The sequence below is a fragment of the Lipophrys pholis genome (genome assembly GCF_963383615.2).
Source record: "Lipophrys pholis genome assembly, chromosome: 13".
In the NCBI taxonomy this organism is placed as follows: domain Eukaryota; kingdom Metazoa; phylum Chordata; class Actinopteri; order Blenniiformes; family Blenniidae; genus Lipophrys; species Lipophrys pholis.
In genome coordinates, this window is record NC_137632.1 from 15,430,497 (window position 1) to 15,455,761 (window position 25,265).

Sequence of the window (25,265 nt, forward strand, 5' to 3'; positions counted from 1 at the left end):
GTAGCTCTCTGCTCCTGCCAGTCAAATGTACCTTGATGAGATGTCCCACATCTCCCAGTGTTTTGATTTGAATCATTTCCTTTAAGACAAGACGACACCGGTTCTTCTCTGCTTCCTCTAATTAAGTCTACCGCCATGTGTGCAGAAAGACAGACGCCACACTTTTTACTGGGCTCAAAGTTATTGAATATATTTAGTGGGAACAGAAATAGGAGAGACTCTTTAGTCTTATTTCTTTTTGTTCCAGTTTGTGTTTTCTTTACACAAAATGTAACCTTCATCTATATTCTCTGCAGACCCTGATCTCTAATGATTTACAATTCATATCAGTGTGTGAAAGCTGTGCACTTCTTCTTACAAGTATGTTTACTGTATATTTCACTCAGTAATGATTTGGCATTTATCAGCTATTATAAAGGGAATTTAGGTTACATTAAAAACATGAAAGTTAACAAAAGCTAAATAAATTAATGGAACCTTGATGTATATGTAAACATTCCCATTGATTTTAATACAAAGACAAGAATAGGTTATTCTCTAATTTCTGTACAAAACAACCATTGGTGTTTCTGAGCTTTGTCTCTAAAAGGAAAGTAAAAGAACAAGAAGACAAAAGAAAAAGTGTGAAATTGCTTAAAAAAATAAAGGAAATAAAAACACTGTGTTGTGAAGCTACTCAACAGAAAGTGTTGTGAAAAGCTTGCTCTGAATCAAGATAATTCAATTTACTTGAAGGGAATCTGGGGCCACATGGTGGTGTAGTGGTTTGTGCTCTCATCACACATTAAGATGCCCCGGTTGGAGTCCGACTGGGTTGCTGATCCCAACTGATTACGGGTGAAGGCGGGATAGAAACTAGACATGTCACCAGTTTATCACTGGGTAAACACACTCCCATTCATATCTAAGGGTCACCAGTTAGCTGGTAATCCATGTCTTCTGACTGCGGGAGGAAAGCAGAGCAGGCAGAAAAAACCCGTGAATCAATAGGAAGAACATGCAGACTCTGCTCAGCTTTACTCGAGCTGTTGGGCAAGAGCGCTAACCATTAACCCACTGGGCAGACTGACCGAGACAAAACAACCCTCAGTTGGAAAATCCAAAACCTAAAGTAACAAAACTAACTCTAAAGAAAATCTACCTCAGTAGAAAAAACAACAACACTGGAAATCAAACCCAAGCTGACATTAGCTTTTAAGATCACAGAATTATTCCTGAGGAGAGAAAGATTAAGATATTGATTATATGTAGCAGTGCATTCACTTCTGAATTGTGTGCGAGCGAGGGGCATAAATTATAATAGCCCTGTGCAAATGAAAAAAGACACACATCTTCAAAGAAGGGTTGAGTTGTTTGTTTGAGGGCTCTTCAATCTGCGAGCAATCTGCTGTGTGCAGTAAATTATGCAAAGAAGCCTCTGAATCTTCTATGTGTGTCCAGCATAATGAAAATCTCTGAATTTAAGGGCTGTGTTTGGTTTCAGGGCATTTAGGTTTGTTGTCCCTAACAGCGAGCTGAGGCTGCCTGAGGTTCATCTATCCGTACTCACAGTTTGTGCTGCAATTAATTCCTCCTAATTTAATTTGGTGGAAGTTTTTTTAATAAAGTTGTCATGGTAAATGCACGCCTGCGTGGATTAAAGACGAACGACTATCAGATAGGAGTCTTTCATTAGATATCTAAATAGAAACAGTGTTTTCTGTGGATGGAGGTGCAGGAGCAGGTTTGCAGACACTGAACCATGATGTACCCCTAATGTGTGTAGGGTGAAATTGCTTTGGTCATACAGTACATGTAAGCCAAATTAATTGGATTTAACAGTCATTTAACACTTCGTACAAAGTCAAGGTAACAGCAGTGAGTCAGTGTGTGAGTCTCCACTTGTGTGTGCAGCTGTATGACTTGTGTTATGGGGGACATGAATCTTGTTTGCTCAGTCACACCATCATAACGTGATTGCTATCTGACCAGCGGCGGTATTTGATACCAATAAGATTCTGATTCTTTATCAAAACCCTCAACGAGGTTGGAGAAGGTAGCTAAAGAAAACTTCTTTTTAAATATTACTCTAAAACACAGATTATTCTTTCTGTGTCTTGAAATACATTTTATTTAGGGCACCTTTTAAAACAGTCAAGGTCCTGTAAAGCACAGCAGCGACAGTAAAAACTTGCCCAGTCAGGAATTTACAACAGGCAGCACTATAGTATAAAGATTAATGCTCACGCTTCGTGGTGAAAAGGCCATGGCTTTATGTGTGGAGAAATGCTCCCCTCTTAGTGTTTTCTTGGGATACTGTAGTTTCCTCCAAGTCTTAGAACGTGAGGTTTATCGTTGAAATTATTCATTCATTCATTCATTTTCTTCCGCTTATCCGTTGCCGGGTCGCAGGGGTGACAGTCTGAGCACTGTCACCCAGATCACAATGCACCGATTAAGAACCTTCCTGCAGGTGGTGAGCCCACGGGAAGGTGACGCCCGGCGTGGGACACAAACCCACTACCCCTGAGATTGTGAGTCTCATGCTCTACCAACTGAGCTAGCCGGGGGTCATCGTTGAAATTAACTTGCCCTTATTACTCCAATTTGTATGCATATGTGTGTGCGTGTGTGTGCATGTCTCTCAGTATTTGCCCTGTGATGGACTGACGGCCTGTCCAGGATGGAGCCTCCCCTCACCCTTCATTTGCCGGGATTGGCTTCAGTGTCCCGTCACTCTGAACAGAATAACGTGGGATGAAAAAGGGACGATTGAATTTGCGACAGACCAGTGACATTCAGCATGTGTCAGCTGGATTGAAAATGACACATTGTGACTTGGGATTTAAAAGTATAAAGCGATTGCACGTTTTGGATATAGGATGGGAAGGATTTTTAGAGACGGGCGCCGAACTGTTGAAGTCTCTGAGCAGGTGGAAGTCAGGCGGGCTTGGAGCACAGTGAGGCTGAAGTAGTTTTGTTAGTGAGAAGTAGAGTTTTGAAGTGGATCTTAGAGTTCAGTATATTTTTTAAGGTTTTAATTATTGGATGGATGATGGTGGAGATCCAGGAGGCAGCATGTAGAACCAGTTGAGTTTCATGGAGGGATTTGAGTGGGAAAACTGATAAGAGGGAATTGCAATAGTCCAGAGGTGAGGCGATCAATGACCGGAGCGGTTTAGAGGTGTTGTCGGGAGGAAGGGAGGGATGTCATGATGGTGGAAATATGAGTGAGCGCTGCCCTGACTTCTAAACCGAGAGAACGTGGAAACAGAAGAGTTTTCAATGGATGCTGATGGACTCGGTGCTCGTGAGGAGAACAGTTTTATCACTGTTTAGTTTCACAAAGTTGTAGAAACTCCAGGCTTTCATGTCCAGTAAACAAATCTTATTTTAACTAATATTTCAGAGTCGTCCTGTTGTTTTCACAGCTGAAAAAGCTCCACAAAATACTTTGCAATCTGCCATCATCACCGCACGTCATCTGCTGACAGAACAGGACTGATAGTGAAATATTAATAAGTCTGGGACCAAATGTGTCTAGTTTGTTGTGTTTAGTGATCAATATTTACACTCTATAAACAAACTATATTCCCATTGCAGATGCTTGGTTTCTACAGGACCGATTTCTTGCAGGAATATAGGAACAACCTTTTCTTTTTCTTTTTTTTGTAAGTCATAGGAGCTCCATCTGTGAACCACATCTGTATAAGTGGGCGTGTTACATATTCAGGTATTGACCATCTGGGAAAGTTCTGTTTCAAAAAAGAACATCCCCGATTAACATTTACACTTAATCAGTGAAAGAAAAAAAACAAAAGTTAATTATCTATAGAAAATAACACACAAATGAAATTATGATTGCCAAGTCAATAATATGGATTATTTAAAGAAATTTGGAACTTTCACAAGTCCCAGTTTATGCATAAGTTTCAATGACATGAATTTGGGAAGGATGATCTAAACCTCCCCTGAGAATCTGTACAGCAACATTAGCATGACAAAACAAAGTACCAAATCTGTGTAATGCAAAGTTAAAAGTTTGTGCTGTATTAATTTTCTAACATTTCTGTGCCTCAAGATGTTGAAGTCCAGTGAGAAAGAGGCGACAATGCAGCTGTGTGGAACATTTCTAAACTGTACATTATCACTACGACTGACAGAATAAGCAGTTGAAGGATTTTTGTTTCCCTGTATAAATACACCCTCTTTCTTTCGGGTACTATAAGAAACTCACAATGAGGGAAGTTATACAATGTGAAAGTGAAGGTGAGGTTGAAGTGAGTGCAAAGACAAACTGGAAGTAGACTGGTCGTTAAAGCAAAAACGTGGGCTGCTTCGGTGTGTGTGTGTGCGTGTGCGTGCGTTTCATTGACGGTTCCGAGAATGCTTCAAAAGTTCAGACTGCGCTCGAGGCTCCCTGGTTCAAAACTGTCAGTCTGATGACGTCCAACTGTTGGACATCATCAGACTGACAGTTTCTCTCACACACACGCACTAAAAGGACAGAGAACAAGTGGCACAATGATATGTTTATTGAGAGGCTTTGGATAATAGAAAAGGTGGCGGCTGCAGCTGGAATGTCACAACCATCGACAAAAAAAGAACCCAAAACAAAACAAAACATGGGCATCGACACCCTTATCTAAGCACACACTAACGCACTCACTCACTCTCTCTCTCTCACACACACACGCACACACACACACACATACACACACATACCTCCACTCCCATCACTCCAAAGATTGAAACAACTTACAGCAATGCACAGGACAAGACGGTATCACAGTTTCTACAAGTCCAACTCTACATGGAAAAATTCACAGTTACACATATACTTTATGTGGGAGATTTTTCTTCTTAGGCACGGCAAAAGCAATAAGATGTGTTTTTCCAACAAGAAAATAATGTTGAAAATAAAACATTTTACACATTTTACACTCCTCGGGGGGGGGCCCAGATGGACTGAATGTTTACAGTGGATTAGAAATAGTGGTATCCTGTATATGTGCAGCCTCCAGGGACTCCAGTGCATGGCTGCACCCACAACAAAGAAAAAAAAAAAAACAAGTAGGATACAGGGCTATGAAAAGGACATCTCTGTGTGTTTTCTTTTCTGTGGAATAGTACCAGAGTAATGACTCAGTTCATCTGGGCGACCCAACGTAGTATACATCTTTATCTCTTCATATACATATACACATTTAGGATTCGCAAAAACTTGGGACGGAAACATTTAATATAAATGTCATCCCAGGTCAGTCGGAGGAATGGCTATTAGAGCATTTTCAGTCTACGCACACACACCTCCCCAACGCTTTGAAACTATCATATTACAGATTAAACACGTACAGACGACATCACAGACAGTTACTCGAGCTGTTTATGCTCTTTTTCTACATTTGCAATTCAAGTTCGGCCTGTTGTCATGTCTGTGCGGAGCAGAGCGCTCCAGGAGGACGCTATATATATAACCAGGTGATCATCGATAATTCAGCAAGCCGCTTCGCCACAACACCCGAGACACCCTCACACACCTTCTCGTCCCATCTTTGGAAAAGCTTGTGCTCGGATAGGAAAGACAGTCAGTGACGTTCCTTGCTCTTTTACTCTTTTAATCTATTAGGAAAAACGAAAATCTTCTGCAGCAGCTGAACTGAGAAAAACACAGCAGCTCTTGAACAGGATGCAGCTCGGGTTGTAGCCTTGTACTCTGTAAATGAGCGGCGCTGAGTAGTAAGCTGGTGTTTTCATTTGGGCGCGAGGAAGCAAGCAACGTTTGTTTCATTGGGACTCTGTTATTTTGTCAGTACTTCAGAGGAGCCCGGGGAACCGCACAGTCACACAACAAAGCACTGAGGCAATAAACAGTTTTCAAGCAGTCTCACAGCGCGGAGAATGAACAAACGAAGCTTGAAAACTACCTCCATGTATTCTCTAATCTAGAGAAAACATCAAACTTGAAAGATGTTTGATGTCCATTTAAATAAAAATGTCCAATTTTATTCTGAATTTGTTTTCGATCGTGATATTTCTGGGCTGGTTGAGGTTCTTTATTTTGAGCTGGAGCCTGACTGGACCAAAAAGAAGTTAAATTATGCTCACAGTCAATCAGGATGTCAAAATTCTAACTATGATTAACGAGGAGAGAATTCCTGTCTCTTTGCTGACATTTTCCACGAGTATAAACCGATAACTTCCAGTGCAATACTGCCAGTATTTGTAAATGAACAAAGTGACATCAGTTAATGTGACAGCTTGCAAGTCCTGCCAATCTTATTTACTGTGACTAATCATCTCACATGAAGTGAACACACAATATTTGAAAGTGATTTGTCCTTTATCACACCCCTTTAAAGGCATGTCTGCAGTATTACCTCCAACTTGGATATCCCAGAGACAATTATGTATGCGCTGGTTGCATGTTTAGTCATAGGTACACACTGTTGTGAAAGTCACATGTTACTGTTACCACACATCTCCTGGACCAGAGGGACTGTGTAAGTAAAACGGAAAAGATGGAAATCCCTTCACGTCTTTAAGAGGATCGTACACGCTGACAAAGATGAGCCAAACCAGCCATCTCACTTTGCCTTTGTGATTTGAGGCTGTCGTCTCACTGAGCAACAGGCGGCAGATTCAGTCTGACTTTCGAATCCGTCAAAGGATGACTTCCTGTGGGCTGCATCGCAAACTCCATTAGGCTCCTGAATTGAGACACATTTTCAACTACAACGGTCAACTGCGCCATCCGAATCACATGCACACTGATGATTTCATCCCTTAACACATTGGTACAGTTTTTTTTTAAATTCCTGATAAATGTGTCAGCTGGAGCTGATGTCTTTCTTTCTTTGTTCGTCTTCTGAGGTTCTCCCCCTCGCCTGAAGGTCTGACTGTGTGCCACTGGCTGAATTAGCTACCACAGTGTTACTATTGCTTCACATACGGCAGATAACAATGTTGGATGCTCAGTGGCAGTTTTCTAAGCAACCATATACGTGTACAACAATATTTCGCCGTGATGGGTTTTAGCCAAAACCTGCTAATATTAGATCAAAGTTGTCATAATCGCAGCTAAAACACGATAATCACAGTGGAGATGGTGTCATGGCGCAGTGTGTGTGTGTGTGTGTGTGTGTGTGTGTGTGTGTGTGTGTGTGTGTGTGTGTGTGTGTGTGTGTGTGTGTGTGTGTGTGTGTGTGTGTGTGTGTGTGAGACAGACATGTTTGTTTGCTCTGTGCCTTTTTGGGTAAGCCTTGCTGGCTGAATGTACTGCTTCCAGTGTTTCTGAGAGGGTGTGTGTGTGTGTGTGTGTGTGTGTGTGTGTGTGTGTGTGTGTGTGTGTGTGTGTGTGTGTGTGTGTGTGTGTGTACCCAGCAGATGGAGTTTGATTCTCACCACTGGGAAATCTCAATCCCACAATGCACTGGGAGGGAAGCCAAACTGGGAAGCGGCAGTAGCAGCGGCAGCATTGAGAAACCAATCACAGTTTGAATTCTGAAATAAAAAAAAAAAGAAAAGTGCTTTCTCGCTCTCCCTGTTTCTCCTTCTCCTCGCTGTTCCTGCAGGACTACCTATTGTTGTGCAATCCATCAAGACCAATCTGGTTCTCTATATGAGTTAATTCCTAACTCATGTGCATGGAAGCGCACGGGTATCAACGACACGGTAAAAGCGATTAACACAGATCACAAAGGAAAACGGTGGCAGTATGACGTGGAGGTTGGTTCCCCGTCTTTCCCTTTTTGTTTCAGAGCAGACAAAGGCAACCAGGACCATTGTGGAATCCTGGGTGCAGAAAACAACAACAGCAGGTAAATTCCCAACAACAAAACCAAATGTTGGATCGCTCTCAGGCTGCAGGAGGAATTATTCAGAATTCAGGCCCACTTTTCTATGGGATCCCCTGTTTTTTTTTTGTGTCCTACCAAATCCTCCAATCAGTCTGTCTTTTGTCGAGTCGCTGCGCAGCAGAGACAGAGAGAAAGAGGAATTAACGTTTTTTTTCTCTGCATCTCTGAGGACGGCTGAATGTTCCGTTTAGCTCATTGCTCGGCTCTGATCAGCACGATGACTCAGCAGTGACTGGTAAAAGCGCATTAAAAAATAAATAAATAAATAAAAAAAAACTCAACAAAGCGCTCCCAGTAAAACAGACGGGATGGCGAGACCATCTGAGAAATCACTGTGATGTGTCAATGAAAGCTGAAGACATCACATTTCCCCTCACCACAGCGAGGCGAGTTGGATCAGATCACTGTGTTTGAATGTGTGCATGTTCGTGGCTGCTTGGGGTTTCGACCAACATGTTAGTTTGAATCCAATTTCATTATGTCAAAATCCTTTTGGAGGAGGCATACATTTTACTGTTTCTCTAGATTATGTGTATGGCAGAACCGCTCGATTAGAAATTGTGGACAGTGAATTACTGCATTTAACGTTGGACTTCTGGCAGCAAGGCAGAGTGGGATATGTGCAATTACAGACTGATGTTAATGCACCTCTGATTAAACATTTTGTTTCCTATAAATGAAGAATCTACTTCATCTTGTAATGTGTGTTTGACTTTTATTGTTATTTGACGTTCGACTGAAGGGTACTAATCAGAACTTATGTTGTCTGTGACAGCAAATTTCTATATTGCTGTTACATTAGTGGGTCTGAGTGTGTGCGTGCGTATATGTTGGGTAGCTCACAGTGAAAAAATAACAAAAACTAAGTCTTCCATCCCCTGTAGCCCTTGTTTGGCCGGTCTGGATAGAAAGGAAAAGAGGTCTTCGCTCTTCAAAACACCAATCACAGCCCAGCGGTGTATTGTAACACCGTCAACATAAATTGCAACAAACGCCTTGATGAGAGGTATGGACTGAGGAAAGAAAACAGGAAGGGAAGGAGAGAGTAGCTGGTGGGCCCACGTTTAGGGTCTCTATCCGGAGTCTTCAAATGGATTTAGTCCTCCTGGGCATCCTTCGGCTACTGCAGGCCCAGCAACTGGAGGCTGACTTCCCATAGGCTCAGTTGTAGTTGGGGGTCAAAAGTCAGTGGTGTGGTCCACTCTTTGTGGCCGTTGGCCCAGTAGCCTCCTCCGTCGTCCCCCTCCGGGGCTGCCAGGAGAGCAGCCGACAGCACAGTGGCAGCACCCTCTGCAGGAGTCTGGGGAAAACACCCACACACGCAGACACACACAGACGCACACCTAAATTTAGGAAAAAAAGTAACTGTATACCAAAAATACATAAACATGAGAAAGAATTGGAATGGCTGCAGGACGACAACACCAACAACAAGTTACCCGAACAACAACAATGTGTCGGTGTGTGTGTGTGTGTGCGGATGCAAGAGTATAGCCGATGTCACTCCGCGTTAGCGTCAGTGAAACGGAGGCTCGGGGTAAGTGCCCCTGTATGTGTAAGCGTGTGCATGTGTGAGCGTTGCTGCGGATGCATCTTAACAATGATCTCAGTGTCAGCTGTGAGACCAGTAGCAGGTTTCCAAGCAGTGAGCAGATCACATCCCGCGAGCGTCAACTGTACACTCGCAAACTCGCGTGAATCACGATACGTGTGTGTGTGTGCGCGCGCACACGTCGTGATACTGCACAGGATTCCACATCATGAATTTTATCGTTTTTATAAATGACTCAATTACTATTTTTACTTGAAAGCAACATTTAAAAAAATATATATATCTTTTGTGAAGATATGCTAATTCAACTTTCTTTATTAATTTGGCGGCTTGGCTCACTGATGAGGCAGTTTCAGAAAAGAAAAAAAGTAACTTCTGAGTTTTGTATGGAGAAAAACACAATTAGTTTGTTTAGCAATATGACTCATCTGTTGTACTGAAGTTACTGCAATCTCTACGTTTCTCACAAAGCTGCAGGATTGACACATTTTCTTTTGTTTTTTGTGAAGTTATTTTCACATAATAGTTTGATGGGATTTTGAATGCTTGTATCTTCCTTATTTTAAATTTAGAAAATAAAGCAAGACATCGCCAAGCTTCACAAATGCTTGACAAAAACAAAAAAATAAAACAATGTATACCCTCAATGCATATATAAACACACACACACCCAGACACACACAAACTTGCAATAATCGTTGAAAACAAATGCACAACAGCAACTATTTATTATGTGTTATAGCTAGACAGCATATGACTATAATTTTTAACCCGTTTCATTACTTATGTTTGCTCGCTTCTCTTCATAATGTTTTATGATAAAGGATTAAATGTTCTTTTGTTCTGTTTCCTCTTACTGTCTGATCCATGGCTCTGCATGCGCATAAATGTAGTGGATGAGGTTAGTCGTTGAAACATGTGAGAATCACAGTGTGTTGTAGATGTGCTAATGATGAAATGCACAAGTTTGTGTGATTAATGTGTTTTGCCTATGTGGGGCAGAACCATCCCAAAGGTCACGCTTACAGGCAGAGGCTTGTGACAATTGCAGTTAAGGGCTCAAACCAACACACACGTCTCCTTCCATTAAATCCCAGGGACATTAAGAGCAGCCTGCGGTCAGCGCCTTAAGCTATGCAGAAGAGGCTTTAAAATTAACACAAAGTGAACAGGCGGGCTTGACTGTTGGTGGCACTTCCGTTTGCAGGGAAGTGGAGGCTCTGTAAGCTCCGAGAATAAAATCCTGAACAGTGCCTGCTGCTGAGTTGGTTGTTTCAGGAAACTGTAGCGCCTTCAATGTGCAATAACAGTAGTTTATTTCCAGGAGGGAAAAGCATGCAGACTGCTGGGTTTATGTTTCATGAAGTTTTCACCCAAGAGCTTACGTATGCTTTTGTTTGTAATGAGAAAACTTGATTTGTGCACATCAAACAGATTTCTGGCCCACTACATAAAGTTTTAAAATCTAAACTTTCTGAAGGTTTGATCAATCCGAACAGACTTTATTGACTTTTAAGTCAACGTTTAAGAGTTGGTCTGGGTTGGGTCTACTAGCAGACAAAATGCAGGACAGAGATTTCTTAAAAACGTCTATTTCCTCGCTGTCACTGGTGTTTTACATAGCTATAGTCGATGTTGTCTTTCCCTGGTCTGTATTTAACAAAGAGTGACTTCAAGGTTTTAGTGCTGGGTTTTATTGCTGTCTGAAGGACAAATGATTTCACAATAAGATTCCTCTCAGAAATACAGAGGCAGCTGATCAGATCCTAATAAAGCTATCAGCTTTGTTTTGCTGAAAAGCTGTTTGCAAGTACTTAACAGACCTTCCAAAAATACACCAAGATCCAACGTTTTTTTTGTTGTTTTTTTTTACCTTGTAGTCATTAATATTCCAGTCATTCGATGAACAAGAACATCACAAGGACAAAAGCAGGATAAACCGCAGTACGAGGATTGAGGAAACATTTAAAGTTGGAAAGATAATAACCTTCATGTCCTCAAACATTTTACTGTAATGATACATTCATTTAACTTAGCTGAAGGAGTGGAGACAAAATACCGTCAAATACAAGTATAATAAGTCAAAAATCATGCAGAAAGTAAAAGTAGCCTCTTAAACTAGCTGACTTTCTGGCTTCAGCTTGAAAATGATACCCTCTTTTTTTATCATAATGTGGAGTTTTATTTGTTGGTTTCGTATTCGGTAATTTGATTATAGCAGAGTTGTGTTTAGATCATGTAACATTTACTTATATATTTTTTTTGCAGAGGTTTTCCTATTTGATTTATTATGTTGCATCACTTTGGTTTTACACAATTAGTGCATTGCTTTATACGGTGTCTGGCAGAGCTGTATCTCCCCCTTGTTTTTTAAGGGTTATGGTTGCAAATTTCAAAATCAAAATTAAAATCCCTTCCCTCATGGAGAAAGATTCTGAAGCGTATTCTGATGTGGACTGTTTACTAACATTATACATCATATCTGCATGCTAAGCTTACATGATGTGAGTTTACTGAGTGACAACTGTGAGAGTTTTACCCGGAAAAGAATGCGAGCGATGACGCTTTGTGCCAGGCGGAGGGGCGTCCAGACGTGGCGATAGAGAGTCGTGTTCACCATGCCGGGATCCACAGTGCTTGAGCTCACAGGGAAACCTCCATGCTGCATCTCCTGGTGGAGGTGGGAACTGAACAACAGCTGGGCCAGCTTACTTTGACAATAAGCAGCGTGAGCGGAATAGCTTTCGCTGTGCAGGGACAGAACACAAATAAACATATCATCAAAAATCATCAGGATTTCTTTTTGCTGGAGGTTTTTGAAGGTGGTACAAGGTGGGGCACACAGTGGAGTAGGGGTAAGCACACTGTGTGTGCGGGTTTTCTTAGGCGACTTTGAGTTCCTCTCACTGTTTGAATAATACAAATAAAAAAACATGGTTGACTGATGACTCCAAACTTGCTCATGGTAAACTGGTTGGAACCCTTGGTTGGATCAAGACGTGCAAAAGAAGGACGTTTATTAAACAAAATCATAAAACACATTTTTTACACTTCCGCTAACAATATGAAGACAGAAAGTAATGCTATGAGTGCCATTACTCTGCATTTTCTACAGAGTTGTTGAGTTTGCCAGTAAGTCTGAAGTCAGCGAGAGTGCTTTGAGATATGTGCAACTGTTCGGTATCACACCACCAGGGCCTTGTATCAGCACTGCAGGCATTAGAGCAGGAAAGATCAGGCTGTAAAAGCTGGATTAAAGCTTAGAGATTAAATTGAATGGAAGCAGAAGGTTAAGATTATATTAACATTTCCGCTTGAAGAAATGTGTATATCACAAATTGGTTGCTTTGGGATGAGCTGGAGGAAGTTTGAGAAGAAAGGAAAATATCTGTACTTCAGCAGCAAGCAAAGACAATGTGTTACACGGTGCAAGTACAGATAACAGATACACGGATAGTTGGACTCGTACCGGGTACAATTATAAGTCATGACAAAGTTTGAAAAGTTTCTTCTGAAAGAAAAAAATAGTGTGTAGGTCTAATTGATCATAGAGACACAGAGATGGTGTGATAACCCTGCTGATTTATATTCCTGGTATATAAATGAGGGTAAATCACAATGAACTGAAAGCTTTGGTCATTTCACAGTTCCTGCGTTTAATCAATAAAATAATCTGGCACAACTATTGTTGGATTGTAACAGCCTGGTTTTCATTTCATTTCGTTGTTGAAGTCAGTGTGATGACGAGATCATCACACTATACTGTCTGCAACGTCAGACCTCTCTTGCAAAATTGTTGGATTACAAAATGAAAAAAAAATCACTGGTGAAGCCTGGCATACTAAACAGTTTATGTATCGGTGTGTGATGTCGAAGTTTTATAATGTTCCTCTTTTTCCATAGTACGAAACACCAAAGTGTCGACACTCGGAGGCATTCAGGTGCAGATTACACACAGAATGTTATAAGTGCAGTTACACAGACATTTAGATAGCGGGGTTGGTGTGAAAAAATTCTGCCTTCGATTGAGGTTTTAAATATTAGAAGAAGAAAAATAAATAGCAAGACTATAAAACAGCTAAAAGCCAGGAGCAAAACTACTCCTGTTTTTTTTATTTATAGTTAAAGAATGTAGATTGTTTGCAATGAAACTATATGTGCTTTAACTGGAAAACCCAGAATTCAGTCAAATTAAAGGAGGATATATTAAATTTGCACTAAATTTAAAGAGGTATGGTGTTATACTGCAGTCGGTCTGCTCTATAGTCTATTAAATGTTTCTTTAACAAGTGCAAATCTTGTTTTGACAATCTCAAGAGTAGGGAAAGCCACTAAAAAAGCCCTAAATCCCGGGTTTGGAACCAAACCATGACAAGACGGCACTAAAATTAAATTAAAAAAATTGTGTTCTATCTCACTGTAAACGGTCCAGCTCAGGCAGGCATCATTAGAAATTATTGTGACTGCTGAAAATTATATGAAAATAATAACGTATCTTAACCTGATAGCATAAAAGTGTAACGGTAATCGTTAATGTTCACTGTTCACATGCAACAAGCAATATGTACATAGTGTGCCTTTGTTTGCATACGTGTGCACCTACCAGCTATTCAAGTCATTTAATCTGATCTCCCCGATGCAATGGGCTGACGACGACACGTTGATCACTCGGGAGCAAGAATCCCGTTTCCCAGAATCCTTCAGTTTATCCAGGAGTAGCCAGGTCAACAAAAAGTGTCCCAGGTAGTTCACACCAAAATGCTGCTCAAATCCCTCCACAGTGCGCCCCTCAGCCACTAACATCACACCAGCTGGACGTCACCAAAAACAGGCAAAAATAAACCATTCAGACAATGTAGTGCTCAAACTGTGACTATGAGCACTTAAATCATCACTGGCGTAAATTAACATCCATTTTATAGTTCAGCTGAACACATGTGGAACATGACGGTTTCAGTGAAGAGGTAACTTGAAATATATGTGTGTAGGCAAAAGATTTCTCGGTGGGGTGTGAAGCTCAGTTTAATGCTTTAAATCCTTTTGAATTCAGTCAGGTGACAGCACATAAATTACACTGCTGTGCAGGGGATTTTTACTTTACCCACTGAGCACTTGATAAACTGCTTTACATATATATATACTGTACTCCAAATGCCTGCACATTACCAGAACATGACAGTTACATTACTCACCATTATTAACCAGAATATTTAGTGGCAGGTCCCGATCGTTGAAGCTCTGGGCAAAGTCACGGACCGACTGCAAACTTGCAAGGTCCAGTTTTTCGAACTCCACTAGAATGGACACACACAGAAAGACACACATATACAGAGGCACACACACGTTAGCGTCATCGTAAACGGATTATTCCCGATAACCGTTTTGCCGGTAAGACATCAAAGAGTGTATTAATCGTCTCATAACAGCCTCGGTGGGTTCTTCCACTACAATACTGGCAGCACTGTGCAAACCTAATGCCTCTTTCTGAGCTCCATCAAGGCTTAACACATTGTTATATCAGGTCTAATGTATGATAAGACACAGGTTAGAGATCAATGCCCAGGAGCTGCGATCATCAGAGCGTGAAAGTGACTCCACGTGTGCGCATGCGCAGAGAAATGGCTTCGGAGTAGTCAGCCGAACAGCAATTTGGTTTAAAAGCCCTGCAGACATCATGTGAATATGTTTCCTTAAAAGTATTCTTGGATCATAAAAAGGACAAATCTCGCACTTTGGAAATTTCTGTTATTGAGATCTGAAATCAGTTGCTTTTTTTTTATTTTTTTTTTTAAATGCACAAAAAATTCAAAGCTGTGGAAAAGCCTGCTAAAAATGGACACGAGAAGAAGTAAGCGAACACAAAGGTTTTCCTGCTTCCACTTCCCCTCTCCAACATTTGAGCATGCTCACAAACAGCTGTCTGTTCTGCTGTCTTTGTTGCTAAAATGGTGCAGGCTGCTGATGCTGTTTTTGGATCTGATTCAGGCTTGAACACGCATGGATGCATTTTAGAACTTGACATCTTGAGGAAAGTGAAATACGACCACTCTTGTTTTCTGATTAACTATTCAATATGTTCACTGATATTAGTACTTCAGGGATAAGGAACGACGGCAGTATGACCTAAAACGACAACAAATTAAAAATAAAAATAAAAAGACACAGAGGAATCAAACCAGTGCCGAGGAGCACTGTCACAGTTTCACTTGATGTAAAAGTACTCTCTGCAGCAGTGTCCTTCAGCTCCGGTCCTGAGGGCTCACAGCCCTGCACATTTCACAAGACTCATGATTAAAATGAGAGTGTTGGTATCAGACTACTGCAGAGCTTGATGACGAGCTGTTCATTTGAAACAAATTTCATAGAAAACTCTCAGCTTCTCGTAAGACGATTTGGAAAAGTCTTCAAAGAAACTCTGAGGCATGAGTGAAGCAGAACTTTTAATTTTATAACGATAAAAGGTGAGACTGTGGGGATATTCTTTTTGAAACACAGCTGCCTTTGAAACTGTAGATAACTTAGGACTGTCGCCACACGGCAAGAAGACCTTGATTGGTATTACACTACTTTCTAAGTAGTTTGCTGTCCTCCTTGAGCCTGAATGAGTTGCTTAAACAGGGTATTCACAAACTCCCCTGTAGTTTCATGACATGTACAGTATGTTACTCTAAATCGCACATGTTAAACTCTTTAGTTTACAGTCTCATGCAGGGCAGTATGATCTCATTGGTCCATCTTCTTTACTTTTTTATTCAAATCATATCCCACATGGCAGGCAAGACTTCTACCACTGAACGACCCACGCTATTCTGTCGTTCAATGAGAGATCCAACTCTCGTCGCTGCTGCATCATCGATCTTGCGGCTACAGGTAGTGCCGTCTTCTGATATTCTGGGTCTCGGTGTTGCATTATGACCTCTACTGGTCTTCAAATGCACTGGGTCCTCATCGCAGGTGTCCCTTGTCTCCTACCTAAGACAGATGGGATTGGCTCCAACCTCATTCATGTAAACATGAACTCAACATGACCATCCAGTATCTGACTGTCGTCACCACAGCCACCAAGGCCATGGGGGACCATCTGACAGCCAATCTTGAAGTCTTTAAGCCACCCAATCTCATCAACAGTGTTTTGTATTTGGAACAAATAATAAATGTTCTCCCTGTTTTGTTAGGCAACTATTTCATACATAAGAATACCCGCTTCACTCAAACAACCTTTCCACATTCGGCAAGTCAGTTCATGTCATGCAGTCAATTGAAATAGCTTTTCACCAAAAGAAGTTTAAGACAGCCAATCATTTTAATCTTTAATGTTGATTAATGTTAAATGAGAAATGCTGAACAAAACTCCTTCAGTTTACAGTCACACAATTATTGTAAATAGCAAGTCAAACAAAACCACAGAAGACAATTTATAGACAACATGTTGCTACTCAACAGTTTCACTTCAGTCTGTTGACTGTCTGGGGTTTATTTCAAGAGAAAAAATGTGTATGTCATGAGACAAATATGCAATTGTTTTATGTTTGCAGATTAAATTTTTTTTTTTTTCAAAAGGAGATTGTCCATCCAGACTATTATGACTCAAACTTTTTTTAAATAGTACTGTAAAAATAAAGGCTGTAATCCAAATGGAAGTCTCACACTGCTATTGAAATAGGGCACGCATCATGTATGAATGTGTAAAGATTCATGGTTTCTTGTGAACTTTGGCACATTTAAGAATTCCTACTTGGACTGCCGGCTGCTGTGAAGGTGGACTAACACAAATGTGTCGCTATTTAACGAAAAGACGACGTGTTTGGACCTCAACAACATAAAAGACCATTCCTCTGGGTAACTCAGGTAAGATTGTCGAGGGCTAAATATAATGGACAAAGACAGGAGGAGGACTTAGCGGGAGCAGCGCAAAGGAGAGTTGATGGAAGTGATAGAGAGAGAGGAAAAAAAAAATCTGCTGCGATAGATGAGAGTGCAGCTGTCCCTGATGAAGGTCTGATAACAGCCTTATCTCCCAGCCATGCCACTCACCTCCGGCTGATTGTGTGCAAGAGAAAAAAGAGGGGAAAAACTAAAGACAAAGACTGTTCATCTGCATGACCGTGAGCACAAATTTGTCTCACTTGGGGCGGTACAAGTGGGCTACGTATGTAACGACAAAAGTGTGTGTGTGTCAGTGTGTGTGTGTGCGTGCGTGCATGCATCCCCCTGCTATGCATGTCAGTCCTCCCCTGTCTACTTGAATTGACCCCTTTGAGACTGAGCCTTTTCAAAAGAGGCAGTCGTATCAAGAAAGCCCACTGGGAATGAAATGTCATTGATCAGGTGAGGGTCTGGACCCCAGGATCTTCTTTTATAAGCCTCAGCCTCCTTGAATCAATAGTTCAACACAGCGTTTGAGGTTTTGTCTCTTAAAGCTAACAAAAGAAAATATAGTACATTTACAGAAACATGCATGCTGTTTATAAGCAGTGTATCCTTTCATTGCCAGGCTTTTGAAATCACAGTTCAGCATATACAAGTTTGAAGAATGTAGAACAGCTCCACACTAAATACTCGTTTTATTTATTCCCTCACAATTCAGTATATGCAATACATACGTACATACATTAGTACTGTATTAAGAGTAGGGATGCACACAATTGGTCGGCTGAACGATTTAACGTCAGCCCCCTTGTGAGAAATCTTAGTTGGTTTAATTAATTACTATATCATTCATGCACTAGTCGTCCCTTAACTACCATGCAGCAGTTTTAAGACTGCAGGGGGAGAAATAAAGAAATGTCCTCTCGCAAAACCACCAATACATGACCCCATCCAACTTAAGTATTTATATATATATATATATATATATATATATATATATATATATATATATATATATATATATATATATATATATATATATAAACCTGCACAGAATCACGGCTGCTGCTGGTAATGATGCGAGCCAATTTGATATTGTTTACCTGCAGACACTGTGATCCAAAACGGTATGGGAAGATAACGCAGCTTCTCACTAAATTGGACGTGCGAAATTTGCAAATTTGCTTAAATTTTTTGTTAGGGTTAAGACTTTAAGAGGGTAATAGAATATGTTGCACCTGAATACAGTATGCTAGAGACTTACACTTTTGTTAGTATTTCCTTCTTTAGACATGCATTGCAGGACAGTAGTACTTAAAACACGTAGCAGTTCTGCTAGATAAGTTGACCCAATTGACAGTTTTCAAAATACAGGAGGTAAAATATGTTTGATCTCTGTAGTACAATGCTTTTCAATATATTTAATCACATCTAAACTAGTCTCAATTGTATTTTTCACTGACTTCTAAGTATTGTAATAGTTTTCCATCACATTCTAGTGGGACTGCACCTACTGGTGGTTTGAATTGTTTATTTACTTCAACAACGTCCACTGTGATCACTGAGTTCTATAAAGGTAAAGAAGATTTATCCCAGATTTGATGCACACCTTCAGCAGCAAATCATGTGAATTTTTGTTATGTTTTGTTACATCTTCATGGTTTAGCCGACGTGAGAAGCTGGCACTGCTGTAGGTGAAGAGGAGACGACCGTAAAGCTGCGTACGCTTTTCAATCGCATGCAGAATCAATAAACTCCCTGGAGTGCAAGATGAATCATCAGACGTTTAACAGTTTCACATGAAGGAAAAGGACAGACAATTTATACCCTCTGAAAAGTTTTCAGGTGATTCTTTACTGGAATTGCAAAGAACTCACAGGCGTCTAAACCTTTAAGGGAAGACCCCAATCAGACACGGCTTTTTAGTTGTCACAGGCCAAAGAAGGTTGGAAACACTGTTATACAAATATTTCATTTTCACTTTAAAGACACCGGAAAGCTTCCTAATAATTCAGTGGGTTAGTGGGTCAAAATTCAAAAAACTGTCATATTATTAATATCATAATAACTCAGGGTCATTTAAGAAAAAAATGTGAAAAAGGTTGATCCGCTGTCAAAAAACAATTTTTAGCACAAAAAAATTGCCAGAGAAGACTCAAAGGGACACAGGCTCAGGTTTGACTTGTGATATTAGGAGAACAACATCAAAACTACAATGAGCAAAAGCCTAATTACATTTATTCACTGTCAAGGTTTGCTGCAACATTTGTTGAAACAAGAAATCAATAATTTCCATTATTTACACCAGAGCTTTTTGTTCTGCTACAAGAGGCCAATATGTCTGCAGTTGGAATGGTTCGGGGTGAATGATATCTGTGGGAGGAAGGTGATTGGAGCCACCTGAAGCTCGTCAGGGGATAATCACCTCCTCCCTGTGAAAGGGGCGCACTGCAAACACACACAGAGCAGGAAGACATGCTGCAGAGGACCGCGGGGCCTGGAGGCCAGCGGTGCAGCGTGGGTCTCAGTGGCGTGTGGGTGTTTTGGTTTCGGTGTTCGTTCTTCAATAAAGATGGTGAACCGGGAAGCCGTGTCCGTGCCTCTGTGCCACTTCGCACAGTATGACTTTGACGCAATGCACGTACGATAACGTGCTTATTGTTTGACAAAAAGGCCCATTTTTGACAACCTCCTGCAAAACAGATTTTCAAATGTGTGCTTTTTGCTGTTCCTTCCAAATAAAAGACACTTGAATGCCCCACGTCGCATGTATGAACTGTGAAGTTTTGAGGGGGGCAGAAGTCAAAGAGCACTTTCATGGAAGAGTAGCCATTTCTAACAACGCTTCAGAGCTTGTGAACCATCACCTCCATTTCCTCTTTTTTTTTTTTTTTTTATTCCCTCTGATATAAAAATAGCTCCGTCTCTGCATCCCAACTAGTTGATGTTTGTTTCCCACGCGGATGGAAAAGCAGGCGCTACACAATTGAGTCTGAATTTTTGAACACTAAATGTGATTATAAATGGTTCCTGCCACATCAGCGCACAGAGCCGGCAAACCGTCTACTGAGAAAATATAAAAGCCTGGTGCACGTCAAAGGACAACCAGGCTACATAGAGAACAGATGGCCAATACATTGATGGCAATTGACTGTTGGATCAAGACGACAGTGTGGGTGAATAAAGTACCTTAAATAAATGTGTCTATCATCAGAGTGATAACAAGAACAGCAAGTCTGTGATGTATCCACCTCAAACACACAAATCAATAAAGCAAGTGCAGGCAAAATAATAATTGTAAATCTAACAGGGAGGCGTGTGACGTCTCTTGTAAAATGTAAAGCATGTCAGAGGTGTGACAGAGCAGGGGTTTCTGATCCACCGGTTTTCAGTGTAATTGATAACTGATTTCTGATGGCTGTTGCAGATGTAGAAACGTGTGAATATTAATGGTTCTTCTCAGGAGCTCAGGTGATTCTCGTGAAGTTAATTGTTGATGGTTTGTGGAGTTTGAAAATGTGACATAGGCAGCACAGAGCCATAATGTCGGGGGTAATCAAGAAGTGAGCAAATAGCTCAACAAATGGCTCAACACTCCATATCAGCAGCTGGACTCCGTTAAAAAAACTTTATCTAATTAATTAGGGGCTTTGTAATTGAATAATTGCAATTTATCGCAATTTAATTGGACCTCAGTATTTAATACATGAAACAATGGATTTTTGTAGATGATTTAATCAATAAATTGTTTTGCATATGTTAACATAACAAAGACATGTTCATTATTTGTTTTTGTTTTTCTTAAACTCTGAATGTCGACAATTGTGTTGTTTAAAGGCCAGGGCTTGGATGCCCATGCTCATGGCTGCAGGTTTAACATTAATGGGATACTAAAACATTAGGGTAAAATTAAAGCGTGATTGGTTGTCCTGATTGTTTAAGGCATTGTGTTTTTCTATAATAAATCAAAATGAACCTGTGCATGGTAATCCTTTGCCTATTCAACAATACAAGCAAATATTCTACACAACCGTGGCGTGATCATCTGTTCAGATTTTGTTAGATACCTGCTAGGCTCTTTGAAGTGGTTGCTTTTTAATGCACAAATGGTAAGACATGTACGTTTCATTTATGGGGACTTTAATGGAGTAACAGATTAACACAAAACAGTATTAATAACTCTTTCCTTGTCCTGCCATAACTCCCTCTTTTCCATCGAGCTTTGACGTGCATCTTGTGCCCTGCATGTGTACAGGAGATATGATTATGTGATTAAGCTGGATTACACCTGAATGTAATATTAAAATGTGCTGCTAGAAAACATTACATTTGTCTTTTACTTGCTGACAGGTCGGAGATCTATGTATCGCTCCCATGCATGGAATTTAATTGTCCACTGTATAAAGTCAGTGTCAAATCAGACGCTCCTCTTTCTCATGCACTAACTCTCCCCGTCAACAATGCTATCAGAACAAAGAGTAAAAATACACACAGATGAATGAACTGGGCTCTTTGAAACGGTCCCTTATGAGACACAGACAAGGACATATAAATAGTTTCATTTGAGCAGCCCGATAAACACAGTGAAACTCAAGAATATTAGGTCTGGGCAGCGTGCCAGTCTTAGCTCCTTCACAGACGGTTTTATTCAGCTGATGTAGGAGAGAGAAGGTTGGCTTGTGCCCCAGCCAACGCAAATTTGTAGTGAGAATGGGATGTTACTGTCCCAAGTAGGGACAGGTACACATCTTAATTCTGTCTCAAACACAGCAAAACCAAAAAAAAAAAAAAAAAACATGTGCAGATGCTTCGAAATTATGCACATGTGATTCAAAAGTCTTAGATCAAACGCTCACACAGAGGTAGAAACATACACTTCACCAAGGTCAGATTTCTAAATGTGTTCTGTTACACTTATATTTTGTTTGGAGTCAAAGAGCTTAGCTGCAATAAAAAAAAATTGTTAGAGGGGAGCAGCTGGGTTACCTAAGCTGAGAAAAAAATTAATGTGCATTAAGCAGACACACACACACACACACGCACACACACACACACACACACACACACACAGGTCGTCTTGCTTCACACTGTTAATCTCGGCCTATGGTTTGAGGCACAATGTGCTGCTTTCAAGTGCACCGTGACTAAAGTTAGTGGACAGACAGAGACGCCTGTAGCAGAAATGCAGAAATACCCTTTATCTGCGCGTGTGTGTGAGGGTGCACATGCTCATAAATTAAAGTAAAATGCTCAAAGTTTCATTTACTAGCATCCATTTGCAGTTCAAAGTCATTAGCATTTTCTCTGGAGGACTTCACTCAAGGTTTTCTAAAGGACAATACGTCTTATTGACCATTTAATAGAGTCAAACGCAGACTAAACACACAAATGGAGAATTGAACTTGCAACTTTCTGACTAAGAGATGACCTGCTCTACCAACCGAGCCACAGCCGCCCCACATATACTTGATTATTCTTTAATATGCGTAATGCTGGTTGCACGATGGAGGAGTGGTTTGCACTTTCGCTTCACAGCGAAAAAGCCCAGGTTCAAAGACCTGCCAGGGCCTTTCTGTGTGAAGTTTGCATGTTCTCCTAGTGTGTCTGTGGAATTCCTCCTGTTACTCTGGTTTCCTCCCATGGCCCAAAACCATGATGTGAGGTTAACTGGTGACACCAAGTTTCCCTTGGGTGTATTAGTGTGTGGTTGTCTGTCTCTGTGTGTTTACCCTGTGATGGACTGCCGACCTCTCCGGGGTGTATCCTACCCTCACCCATAGTAAACTGGGATTGGCTCCAATGACCCATGACCCTGCACAGGATTAAGCAGTATGGAAGGTGGTCAAATGGATATTTAATGAGTATGGCAAAATGGAGACCACGGTGGGTGAACACTGGACCACCACTGCTTGAAGTCTGCAAAAATCCTTTTACCAATTAGTTCATATCAGATAAAACTGGACAGACTCATGAAAATGTCCAAACAGACCCCTGTAGCTATGAAGCCACTGGACTTAAAAGAAAGTAAAAGAAAGTTCTCTTTTTCTAATAACTATCCAGTATGAAGATGTTGTGGAGATGGTCTACCCGGGCTTATGTGGGTTTACTACCACAGTCCAGAAACGTGTGATTGAGGCTAATTGATGACAATGTGTGAATGTGAGTGTGTGTGCTTGTCTGGCTCTCTGTGTTTGACCTGTTTTGAACTGGTGACCTGTCCAGGAGGTACCTTTCATTTGCCCACAGTCAGCTGGGACTGGCTCCAATGTCAGCCCCTTAATTAAGCAATTGTGCTTTTTCTGTGAAAATATTCCAAGAATAATTGTTTATAATAGTGCAAACCCATAGAAAATCGAACTTTGAACTTTAAACATAGAAAATGAATTTTCCGCATGTTAAAAAAAACAAGTCTGGTACTTGAATTCTGAATTAACATACTTGAAAGAATAGTTGAGGATTTTTTTGGTAAAAGATTTTTTATATCACTTCGCCTGACTCGGTCAAAGTGTCTTCATATGTCATTTTTATATAAAGAGGAAGAGATGCTTGTATAGTTAATTTCACATGTAGATAACATAACATGGCTACCAGGATAACTTGGACATAGTTGATGTTCCAAGTGGTGCAAAAACCCAGCAAGAATGCAAATAAGGACTTTTATCAAAAAACATGTCAAAGTGATGAGATATAGAAAGAAACACGCAGCTACTTTGGTCTTCTACAAAACCATCTGAACCCCTGACATCTATACAAATAGCTGACATAGCTAAGGAGGCTAAGTTTTAAGTTTATCCAAGAGGAATGAAAGAAAGAATTGTGAAACCTGAATACAGGTTGGGAAGACTTTCACACTGTTTAAAAGTGTTCAAAGCGACTCCAGTGAACTTCTATTAAATATATGTTGGTATTTTGTGGTGGAATTAAATTCTTTGTGAGCGGTGACACCTTGAAATCCCCAAAGGGACATCAACAATTGTTCATCCAAGGCCGCAGTTCGCGGACCCCCGACGTGTATATTATGAGCTGTCTCCGCTTTCTCATAACCGACAAATACACACACACTGGGAAGGATGCCAAAGGGCATTTGGACAGAGATGTTTAAAGCTCATGCCGCACATACTAATGAGAATCCATTACTGTCTCTTTCAAACACACTCTTTCACACGCGCACGCAGGCACGCACAAACGCACACACATCAACACATTCTCATTCAGTGCACAAGCATCTGGCTACAGACACCCCCTTGTCCCCTATGCCTCAGTGCCTGCCAATTACAAAAGAAGTAATCAATTCCACCACGGCCCCGTCCAGGGAAATCGACTTCAATGACACCAGCTACATGGCCGCTGTCTCTGTACCTGACAGCCACTTACACACAAGCAGGGACCCAGTCAGCCAGCCTTCTGCTGTGCTGCTCTCCACAGCAAGTCCAGCTTTCTTCCTAACTGCCAGCAACTCCCTAAAATGATGATCTCAGAGAACGTACAGTCACGACTGAGAGTTTATACATCATGCTAACACTTCCCATTTCCAACAGGCCTTCTCCTGCGTGGTGATTAATGATCCATAAGGGCTCATTTGCAGAAAGGAGATGGCACAGTTGAGCAATAACTCACTGAAGTTTACATAGGCTGTCACCTCCCGGGATGCTCTCAGATGATCTAATAAGGATTCACGTACTGTTGGAAATCAAAACTCAAAAACCCTTTTCTCTAAATAAAACCTGATACCGATATTCTGATTTCAGACACAACCCAGTGTGCTTTCATTCATTGAAAAAATAATCCAGCTCTACACTGTGATGCGATCTGAACCACAAGCTTTCTCACCCAATACACGCCTTGTAATCGATGATTTATTCAGTACACTTCACAGAACTGCACAATTAAACATTGCTGATGTTAGTTTTGGTAGTCAATATTTGTCTGTTGTTTGGACAAATTGTCCAACTCAGACAATATTTGAGTGCGAGAGAGAGCGAGAGCGAGAGAGAGAGATTTTACTG

The 25,265-nt window shown here is 40.8% G+C and overlaps 1 protein-coding gene across 2 annotated transcripts in view; it reads right to left on the reverse strand.

The window, feature by feature from the left end:
• Window positions 1–7,736: 7,736 nt before the first annotated feature.
• LOC308119239 (polyprenol dehydrogenase) overlaps window positions 7,737–25,265 on the reverse strand; it is a 43,884-nt gene continuing 26,355 nt past the window's right edge. The window contains exons 4-7 of one of the 2 annotated variants that reach the window (XM_080479116.1): window positions 14,583–14,684; window positions 13,994–14,201; window positions 11,930–12,137; window positions 7,737–9,138 (exon numbers count right to left, since the gene is read on the reverse strand). In XM_080479116.1, the coding sequence (XP_080335242.1) occupies window positions 8,959–9,138; window positions 11,930–12,137; window positions 13,994–14,201; window positions 14,583–14,684 (698 nt within the window). In that variant the 3' untranslated portion in view covers window positions 7,737–8,958. The remainder of the gene's footprint in view (window positions 9,139–11,929; window positions 12,138–13,993; window positions 14,202–14,582; window positions 14,685–25,265) is intronic. The other variant, XM_080479115.1, reaches the window with a different exon arrangement.